Source organism: Limulus polyphemus, unplaced genomic scaffold (genome assembly GCF_000517525.1).
Source record: "Limulus polyphemus unplaced genomic scaffold, Limulus_polyphemus-2.1.2 Scaffold204, whole genome shotgun sequence".
Lineage (NCBI taxonomy): Eukaryota > Metazoa > Arthropoda > Merostomata > Xiphosura > Limulidae > Limulus > Limulus polyphemus.
The window spans coordinates 779,069-790,647 of NW_013665814.1; the positions used below are offsets into that span (position 1 = coordinate 779,069).

Consider the following 11,579-nt stretch of genomic DNA (forward strand, 5'->3'; position numbering starts at 1 on the left):
AAAGTTTTTCTTCATTACCCATTCAAGCCGTCTCCAACCATTATTAGTCTCAAAGTGGGTTCCTCATCATCGAATTTACTTTCATACTGCTCTTTCAGCAATTGGACTAAAAAAGCAGTTCCTAATACTTCAAAAACGTTGTTTATAATGAAATTGAAAAACAATAAACGAAAAACCGAGATTATGCTTATTCATTATTTTGTTTTGTTACTAATGTATTTAATTTTGATCATTTATGGTTTTTTCACATAGTGGCAAAGGTGGCAAAAAGAACTCAAAAAATATAATATTACAGTCTGATAGGAGAGCCAAAAAACCTTGTCGATAATATTTGGACAGTTGCTCAAGGGCGACCTCAAGAGTCCAGAAATCCCATATTTATTCAAGAATTAAAATATGCTGGTAGGTTTGAAGTTTGGTGTCTTTTTAATACTGACATGTATCATATCTACTCTATTATACGTTGAAAAAATCGTATTTTGTTTAGACTTTTTACAGTGCTTTCCGTATCACTGTGAAGCCAAATACGGCGTAAAAAAAGGAAAATATAAATAATCAAATTGATATGTATACGGTTGAGTACATTGTATTAAAACGGTTTTGGAGCTTGACCATTCCATGTCGTCAATGACCAGTGATGCTCTATCTGACGACCATGACATTCTTGAATCTTGACTACAGCCATGTAGTTTTGCCATAAAAAAAGGACACATTGTAAAATTGTCATGTCTAAAGCACACCGCTCCTTTCGATGGGCTTCCTATAATCCACCTAATGTACGAGGACGACGGTCACACAGCGTCCGTTTCACCAATTCGATCGCAGAAATATCTACAGGCGATTTGACCAGTATGTCGTCATATGGAATAACATGAATACTTGTTTCATTCTCCAGCTGCTTGCATTATGAAATGGTTGAATAAGAGTTATTACTGGAAGCCTTACCTTAGGAAAGTCATAATATCTTGTTGGGCCTGTTTCCCCACAAAATCGGTATTTCCAGAACATTGATATCATAGTAGGCAGAGATCACCTTGATCATTGTATCCACTGTCCTAATCCAAATCTTGCCCCTGGTACAACGATAATCCTGAATTCCTTCTAAAAAAGTTTTGGAACATGTCAAGTACCGTTTTTGGAATTTATTTTCCACACATTGACCAATCGAAAATGTCGTGAGACTTGTTACAGTTATCAAAGTACATACACGATTCGTCGAGCGTTATCACATACTGCCATTTTCTCCCTGGCTAGATATCATTCGTAAATAATTCTACAATTGGTTTTCCTTTCCTGGATATATCATGGAAGCAGCTTGTGCACTTGTGACTTGTGTCGCTTTTTCAGAAGGTGATTATTCTTGATAAGGGAACGTACATTTACCTAGGATACGTGGACGCTTTTGCCACTGATCTTTATGTTTTCATCTAGATGTTATAGTATAATAACGTACATTTTTCTTACACGTCTGAGGTACTACCTATTGTGGGCCTTTTTCTGGAATGGTTCTGGATTCCCAACTTGACCCATATTCCTTTGTTTTTCAATGCCACAAAGTAGAGAGGATATTCCCATCTTGGAAATTTTAAATCACCGATGTGAACGCATCTTTATGATCTGAATGTATGAATACGTTGTGTCGGAATGGACTGTTATATGTCCTTCTCACAAGTGGAATATTTGGTACCATAAAACTACCTATAAAAGCTAAAGGATATCAAAGTGTAGTTCTGATACATGCCGTTCAACTGCGACTTTAAAGCTGCCGTGATTGTCAAGTGATTTGCTAATTTACATATTTAAAATCGTTTTAATATGACGTATTCAGCCCTCTGTACTTACTATAAATTATTCCTGACGTAGATGATTATTTTATAGTATCTTACGTCGTTTTTCACTGATGATTAATAATAAAATATAATTTTTGATTAAATGTTTTCTAATAACTATTTCGAGTGTGCTTATACCCCTATATGTAACATATTCTGTAATACACTAGCTCATGTTACAGAAGTGAGACATTGTTTCTTGTAACAAAATGATAAGAATCGTGTAATGTAATTTGAATAAGTCTAAATCTGCATAGGTATGACCCAATACCGAAATAATAATTATCAAATTATAATTTTACAGACAGTGTGTTATTGGGCTATAAGATATATGCTTCTTGGAAATACAACGTAAATTAGGTTACCTAGTATGTCACAGTACTGCTATACATTGTTACATTACTAATACTGCAGTATCTACCTCATGTGATCTTATAAGATTATATTCATACATAGGTCAAACGTATACTTCATTCTTTTTGTTTTCTGTAAAAACAAATCTTATCGTCCAATAGTGGATCATTAACAATTTAATGAATTACAGGGAAAAGCTGGGAGACCAAGATGGCGGATCTCCAAGAGGCACTAAAGGTTAAAGGTGCCAATGGAACAATTGTAACAGCTTTAGATGATATAGCATGTATGTATAATGTAATGTTGTCGTAATATAATTTATCTAAGTTCTGAAAAGGAAACCAACATATTAATCCGCATTTCGTATATGAGTTTACTGTCAGAACAGTAAATTATGCACAGTTCAATATAGTTCTTTAATCATGTTATTTATGTTAATTCTGGCAAACTACAATCTAGTTGCCAAAAAATCTCGCTCAGAACTTTAGGGTTATAGGCACGTTATAAGAGTGACTGACAAATCCAACTATTTGATTAGAATAGCAAAATCATGAATTTGCTTTTGTAATAATGAAAAGTATTGTTAATATTGTTTTCGCATATACTGTATAATATTAAACCAACAGTTATGTTACATTATTATTATTATTTAATTACTTTAATTGTCTTATTTATCATTATTGTAATTTCCTTTTTAAATTTTAAATTTTATTATTACGAAACTTTTTCTAATCTTATTACGTTTACTTTTCGGCTGTTATAGATTTAAATTTACTTATTATCTTCCTGTTACCCGCTCCATGTATTTTGTTACGTGATAGAGATTAGTTAAAGTCAAACTAGTTATGTCAGATACTTTTTATAGTATGTTTAGTATCCTGTTTTTTAATTACGTTTAACATGGTTTATTACAGTACCAATACTTTAGCTCTTTATTGTACCAATTCAGATATTCATTGAATCTCATATTTATTATTTTGTATTTTCATAAACGTCAGTTTTGGACTCTACTATTGGCACTGTCCTGCTACTTGACTCTACATTTACACGATAGCATATTCTGTAGCAATTTATCTCAGCTGTTAAGCTCTCGGAGCCGTTTAATAGGTATCTATCAGCAGTAATAAGACATTTTGAGGGGGGTATTAAAAGTTCTGCTTATACGCAATCATACTGATGTTACAAGCACTTTCTACACTTTTAGGGCTGTTCAACCTTCGAGGTAGTGACATTCCTCACAACCCATTCTTCAAAGCCTATGCGTTTATTTCACCAGAACAAAGCCGGTGAGTGGGGCTAACTTACCTACATTTTTTTTAGCGGTAATGTATATAAGATATACATATATATATGTGTGTGTGTGTGTATTTCCCCGGAATTCAGAAGAAACTGTGTTCAGAAATGGTTTTTGTAACTTGTATGTGTATCAAGTCTGAAAAGATGCATAATTTTCCACCATCCTATCCATGTACAGAGTGACCCAAAAGACCGTTGCCATAGGCTAAATATACACTTTTACAGAATATGCTAAAAATATCTGCCTTCTAAATGGAAACATTACTGAAGACGTTCTGTCTAGAGCATCTTCACATGTTCATCAATACTCAGTGCCATTATCTACATCTGCAAAGAAAGAAAATGGTAATTTCCTCAATGTTACCATGATAAACGAATTATGGGACACCCTGTACGTTGGTTCAATGTACTATCTTGTTTGTATTTTTGCATAATTTTAAAATTAACCTCTACCGCAATGAAAAAAAAAACAAAATGACACATTTTAATTTAATTCTCATAATATGAAAATTAATTTTAAAAGGTCAATCGCTTTTATTTGTTTACATTTTGCCTCCCAGGGCATAGCGGTATGTCTGCGGACTTACAACGCTAGAATCCGGGTTTCGATACCCGTGGTGGGCAGAGCACAGATAGCTCATTGTGTAGCATTGCGCATAACTACAAACAAACAATTGTTTATATTTTAGTAAAAAATCTGTTTGGCTCTTATATTTTTGCAAAGATTTCTAACAGTCATTTACAATTTGGAAGAAATTCAGTCGTATGTTTTTTATGTCAGGTTGTATGTTAGAAAAGATATAATAACACCAGAAGTAAGAAAACACCTCAAACTTCAAGACTTCGACGAGAAAAACCACGTATATGTAAGTATGAAATTAACGTTTTAACATTTATCATACATTAAATTTACATAATACACTTAAGTTGTTTATTTTATCATAAAAAGATATATGCATATTTTGTCAATAATATATACCTTGGGTGTTTAATTTCATTTTGTGAATTTTGCATATAATGATGCCTTTCATTTGTAGCAGTTTACTATACTATGATAGTCTACCTGTCTTTTACTCTCTGCCAAAGAATTTCTGCAGCCAAGTAAAATTGTCTTGCCATTAGTACATAAAGTCATATAAGGTTCACTTTGTTTTTCAAATAACGATAATGTGTTAATGTCAGAAGATTAGATTGCATCCAATGTGTACGGTTAACCCTTCGATAACAAATTAATTAACATAACGTATTTTAACTGAAAACAAGCAAAAGTTTTTTTACAACAAAGCAGTTGTATGTTTGGAGAGCTGTAACTGGTCACTAAGTAAATAGTGTCACTTTAACAAGTACAGCAAGAACTACAGTTGTGCGATTTCGGTTTTCCATTTTTTATCCATTTAATTCCTTTTTTATTAAACATTTCTCTCATTTCCACACATTTCGTTTTAAAATGTTAATCATGAAGAATAAAATAATGCTTTATAGTGTTAATCTTAATTAAGTTATAAATATTTCATAAGAATTATATCCTTTTCTTATGACTAAACCAAATCGCAGTTTTCACTGCTGAGAAATTTCATACTATAAGGTCATACATGCAACAAATGTTCCGAAAATATTCAAGATTGAGAAATACAAAATACTTGTTCTTTATTACAATGCCTGGCATGGCTTAATGGTTAAGGCGTTTGATTTGCAATTATGGGTCATGTGTTTGAATCTCATTATCAAACATGCCTGCCCTTTCAGCTGTGGAGGCGTTATAATGTGACAGTCAATCCCATTCTTTGATTAAAATAGCCCAATAGTAGGCGGTGGGTAGTGTTGAATAGCTGCTTTCACTCTAGTCTATCACTTCTAAATTAGGGACGGCTAGCGTGGATAACTCTCGAGATTCAACAAACAAAAACAAACTATATTACAATGCACTGAAACATTCTGTTATCATCCTAAATTGTGTTAGCTCACAAGAAAGAAGAGCTTGAGTCAATACACTGCGTTCAGAGATTTATTGTACTTACATGATAGCATGTTTGTGGTTACTATTCATGTATTTCTTTGTACTTGGTGTTTCTACATTTTTAGCCTCGGCATAGTGGCTCATAGAGTGGCTCTGAGTTTTTCAAGTACAAACTTTTAGCTCATAGTTCCGTCATCTCTTGACCGATTTGAGATCTAATTACAGTTTTGGACTCAGAAGGTTAAACCCTTTCGACTGATGTATTAACTATGCCCAAGGTCTCATAAGTTAACTTACTCTAATCTTGCCTAAAATAATTGAAATTACCTCAGCTATTAAGGATTCAATCTTGTTTCGTGTATTCCTAACACACAGCTAGAAACTAATAAAATTGCTAAATCCCCCTTATTTAATTTGGTTTAATAACTTTATATCGTTCATCTGTTTTATTAATTTTTTCAAAAATTGCTCAAGATATCATAATATTTTTATTGCGTTTAGATCATAATGCTTCATAATCCCAAATTTTAATTTGTTCATTGTGGCTCCAAATATGTCTGAAATGCTAATTTTTACACACCTCTAATTTTCAGCAAAAATGGATAACGAAATAGAACTGTCGAAAAAAAAACATATGCAGATAATTTGTGTTTTTATAACAATTTTGAGACCTATTGGTTTTCTAGTATTTCATGGCTTTTGGCGTTTAAACCGTAATATATAACAGCATTGACTTTCCTTTGGAGTTTTAGTTTAAATAAAAGGTTTTAGTAAATAGTTTGATTAAATTTTGATTTTTGGATTATACAAGACGTAATAAATATTATATTACATAATATTTATAAATATAAGACAGGTTTTGACTTTTTGGTGTTTTCAACGGCACTTTATGCGAAACATAGGCTAAATGGCCAGATTAGAGACCTTAAGAACAGGCATAGTCATTACTGATTCATAGACCAGAAGAAGGGGAACTAGTCAGTAACACCCGCCGCTCCCACTACTGAAAATGTCTGACGTGTTCATCGGTATGTCGCGACTCAGACGCTGGACCTTCTGATCGTAGTTCAGCATCTTAACCATTAGGACGCCCAGTTCATGTAATGATATGCAAGTCACGCCTTTATACCTATTAGGTTATTATTAATGTCCTTCTTGTTGATCCACAGCGTTGAGCAAGAATAACATTATCACGCACTTTATATAATCACTGTTTTTCATGTGAGCTGAAACATTTGGGACAGTATCAATTTCAGATACTGTGAAGTCTGCCAAACAAAATACAGGGCTAGTACGAGATAAGTTCTTAGATAAACGTGTAGGAGGTAGGCGAGCCATACAACCTACATCTTTGGCAGTTTGTAAACAACGGTATATAAAAACATAGGTGGAACATAATTATGAAAAAAACAACAACAGAAAAAAACAACCGTAGATGGAGCTGCAAGTTGACATGGAACCATATTTGCTTATCACGTCACGTCATTAGCATATTGCAGCTAATAGTATGAGTATGACGTCAGAACTTATTCATTTGCTCACCAACTATCATGATTATTATAAATAACTCTTACTAACACTTGAACACAATGTAATATTTGTTGTTCCACGACACACGACACTAAATATATGTTTTGCTGTTTTTTTTCCCACAGCCTTGTGTTTCATCTGAAAACTATTAATAACCTTCATAGATCAGAACTAAACTTTAATCTAGTAAATACAGCTAGTTTGATATACTAGTATTATATAGTGTCATAAAAAAATCATAATTATTAGAATGCACTAGTCTCAATGATATCTCATATGGCTAGGCCAACTTAAGAGATTTAGATTAGTTCATAAGTCAAGATAGCAATGTAAAGTAATCCTCATAAATAAATAATATACATACTTGATGAACGAAAAAGAAACAGTATAAAATATATGCAGATATTTAAAATATGAATGCACAGTACAATGAATATTATTTCTTCATTTATCACAATAAAGTTTTATACACACAATATCACCATTACTAAACGTGTATCCCTATATATTTTAGGCAGAATTATTGCGGTAATAATAATTATTATTATTATTATGTGGCCTCATAATTAGCGTTACAGAAAGTCCAAGATTCGTGTCGCGATTTTGCTTTATAGGCTCTGCACTTTTAGCTGAGGGTGCGTGATAAATGTGACGTTATTCGACTCAAAAACCGATAAATCTTTTGTGACGGAAGGGTGGCTGCTGGGTGGCTGTCTTCCTTCTTGTCAAAAGTTCAAAATCATAACTAGCTGTTTCTGAACCTTATGGAATCCCAACCGGCCCGGTTAGCCTATGCGCTCAATAAGGTGCCTCTCAGTTTGAATGTACGGATACCAGAATGATCATATAAAACATCTCCAGTGTTTAGGATGTTGGTAAATTTCTACTTAGCATTTGAATTTGACATTCTTTTAACCATTACACTAAACATCTAAAGTGTTTTGACATATTAACGTAATAGTTGTGTGTTTTTAAATTATATATTTCTATAACTGATGCAGTAATATCTTCTATTATGATAATATTCATGTTGTGTCTGTCATGAAAATGCGCGCGCACCTTACTATCTAAATGCGCATGCGCTCAAACTATATTTTAACGAATATTTAGTATACGTTTGGTACAACAAACTATTAAAAGCTTTTCAAATTAAAAACAAAATCAAACGTTAGGTCGTAAAATAACATTATAAGTGTATTTATTGATAGTATTAAGTATGGTAAAGTTTAGCCCTAACTAAACTCAAGCAAAAAAACGTATACAAGTTACAGTGTTATCTCTTTACCGAATATAGGCATTAGGTACTTAATAAGAGACTTAACTAACGTTAGGCCTAAGACAAATTGACTTATAGATTTTCTGTGTCTGCGATTAGAATTATTTTGTATTATTCTAGGAATCCTGCATTTAAAAAGGTACTGTTGCAATACAGATACTAATTCGGCCGTAAATGTTTTGCGAACCTCTGTTAGTATCACTTTAAAATTTACATTTTATATCCACTTATAAATCCTTTTTATGAGCGTACAACCGTTTAAAGATATCTTAAAAATCAGAAGTTGTAATTCATGTACATATTCCAGAATACAGTCATGTTACTGATTTGGTTTCCCGTTTAGATCGAAGAGTACGACCGTCTGGTCAGTGACATTCCTAACGTTTTAGAAAAATGCGATAAGATTCTAATTTCTCCAAAATCCAGTTACTATGTTCACAGTATCGTACCTCAGGTAAGTAAGATAATGCTACGCAAAAGCTACTTTGGTTTTGTTTTAAATGGATGTGACTTAACAATATAGAAAATATAGAAACATTTCGATTACTATGTACGCAAGCTTATTGTTTTCGCTATATTTTTATTGTTCATGTTAAGTCATTGTTTATGTTATTCAGATATATATGAAACTAACAATATATATATATGTGTGCATTGCTCCCCAGTGGCACAGCGGTATATCTGCTGACTTACAACGCTAGAAACAATATATATATATATATATACATACACTAAAAAATATTAAAATTTGCATCGGAATTGCTGTTGAGCGCTGGATGAGCGCCTATGGAGCATATAAAATTAAATAAAGTTCATACCATTAGTTCTTAAATCGCCGTTTTGCTCTTAAACATATTTTGGGTGAATTCTCTAACCTATATCATAGACAGTTTAGCAAATTTGGGTGTGAAATAAAATGTACATATGTATGTAAATAGTACACTTTCAAAGATCTCAGTTAAAGTACACTTTCAAAGATCTCAGTTAAAATACACTTTCAAAGATCTCAGTTAAAGTACACTTTCAAAAGTGAAAAGTAAAGAAATTACTTGACTAGAAAATAACAGCTACACTTTCTCTCAAAAATGTAAAATAATGTTAATATTTAAACGAAGCATAAAAGTATTTTTATTTGTTTGAAATTAAGCACAAAGCAACACAATGGGCTGTCTGTGCTCTGCCCACTATGGGTATCGAAACCCGGTTTCTAGCGATGTAAGTCAGCAGATATAACGCTGTGCCATTTGGGGCGCGTAAAAGTAAATATAGCAAGAAATTATATTAAAATCAACCTCAAAATTACCATTATTATATAAAAGAAGACCAAATATCTCCAATCAATTTAATCCTTAAAACTTTATAAATAAGAGACATTTTCTTTTCTGTAACAATACAAGATTTAAAATGACAAAACATAGAATCGTAGCGACAAATAAAAATATTTATAGGTCTAAATAAATAATATAAAAAATTAAATTGTATAAAACTGAAGTTTTACATCAAAAATAGGTTATGCACATGTAATAACTTTTTACCTTAACCTTAATGTATTTGAAGATTATCTCGTAATGTTCTTTATATAATTGAATAATTTAGTCCTAAGTAATTCTACCAAATAAACAGAGACCCGTATAACAATCTATTTTGGCTGCTTTCACAAGTCCAGAAAAGAAGTCCCCTGTGGCTCAATGGTAGATATGAGGGCTTGTAACAAAGTCCCCTGTGGCTCAATGGTAGGTATGAGGGCTTATAACAAAGTCCCCTGTGGCTCAATGGTAGGTATGAGGGCTTATAACATTAACGATCGGTTTTGTGTACTAGCAGTAGACAGGGCACAGATAACCCATTGTATAGCTTTGTGCTTTACAATAAACAAACCACTGCTGCTTTTGTTCGTGCTTATTTATTAACTGGAACTTAATTATTCCCATTAACAATGGCATTTCAATTATATCTACAGACTTCGTAGTTCTATTTAAAAAACAAAACAAACTAATTCTTGCACAGTTGTTATTTCAACGCCATCAGTTTTTTTACGAATTCTTTCATGGTGTTTATGTTAGCTCAACAGTATTTTTTATGTTATATTTCACATCTGTTTGAGTACGTTTGGGGGAGAATAGGGGAGTCTAGGTATAATTTGATCACAGAATAAGTTGGGAGAATAAATCAGTGATGTATGGTCACACAATATCCTTTCTGGCAGGCAACACTAATGAATCTTGATTAATTTTTTTTATTTGCGTATTTTACTACTGAATGCAGTATCCACTAATTCAAACTACCATTTAAGCCACTAGTTTTCGTGCGACAAACCCAGGACTGATACATTGTTTTTATTCATTTACAGTCGCCTCTCATAATACAGTTTTCAAAGATGCTCATTCGTTATCTAACACAAAAAGTAAGATGCTTAAACCACCGCACGTATTGAATTATATATATTATTAGGCCTTTGAAGTTAATACTTTTAATTATTTAGAAAAAAAAATCTAAACGAATGCCAAATCCTTTACTTTTGTGTTGCTCACCAATGACTTGAAAATATAAATATGTCAATATTAATCACCTCTATAGTGAAAGATACGTACATTTGCTCTGTCTCTCCATTATCACCATATTGCACAAATACCTATTTTGCATTGTAAAACATTCTATTAAACATATCACTGAATGGCATTGAATAACTTTGGTATTGTTATTGTAACCGTTTATTCTTTTAGATACAACATAGTGACTGCTATATAGTGTTTTTCCTTAGTTTCAGTTTGGCATAATTTGGTTAAGAAAGTAGTTTTTGATTCAGTTCGGAATTTACTCCTGGCTGTCCAAGTAAGCTCTGTGGTAAACATCATGCTTTAATATTAGTTCACCAAAAATAATCAATTTCACTTTAAAATATAACGAGATACGCGTCGTTTTTGCTTTTGATCATAGAATTAATTTTGTTTAGATAAGCATATGTTATAAGGATATAAAATTCCGCATGTTTCATATAGTAACTGCTTTTCAGGATAAAAAGGTTGTCGACGAGTCACCTATAGTGATGATGAAGGTCATCAAGAACGAGGTTGAAATTGAAGGGATGAAAAATGCACATGTAAGAAACAATTTCATATGTAATTATTAAATATGTATAACACAGTGTGTAAAAAATCCTTCATAATTAATAGGATCACATAAAATTTACATATGCTGTAAGTAAGTAATATATTAACTGATATTCATGATGCTAGAAAAACACGTAGGTTCAAGAAGTCTTGATAGAAATGAATAAAAACCCTATAACCCGAGCTCCTTTCGAAAAGTGGACATTTCTTTTTCAGGGGAAAACTGG

General features: G+C 32.4%; 1 protein-coding gene across 1 annotated transcript in view; it reads left to right on the plus strand.

Moving 5' to 3' along the window:
- LOC106478366 (xaa-Pro aminopeptidase 1-like) overlaps window positions 1–11,579 on the plus strand; it is a 56,923-nt gene that overhangs the window by 15,333 nt on the left and 30,011 nt on the right. The window contains 7 exon segments of the mRNA XM_022381961.1: window positions 253–281; window positions 284–402; window positions 2,374–2,469; window positions 3,388–3,469; window positions 4,261–4,345; window positions 8,586–8,696; window positions 11,256–11,342. Of these exon segments, the coding sequence (XP_022237669.1) occupies window positions 253–281; window positions 284–402; window positions 2,374–2,469; window positions 3,388–3,469; window positions 4,261–4,345; window positions 8,586–8,696; window positions 11,256–11,342 (609 nt within the window).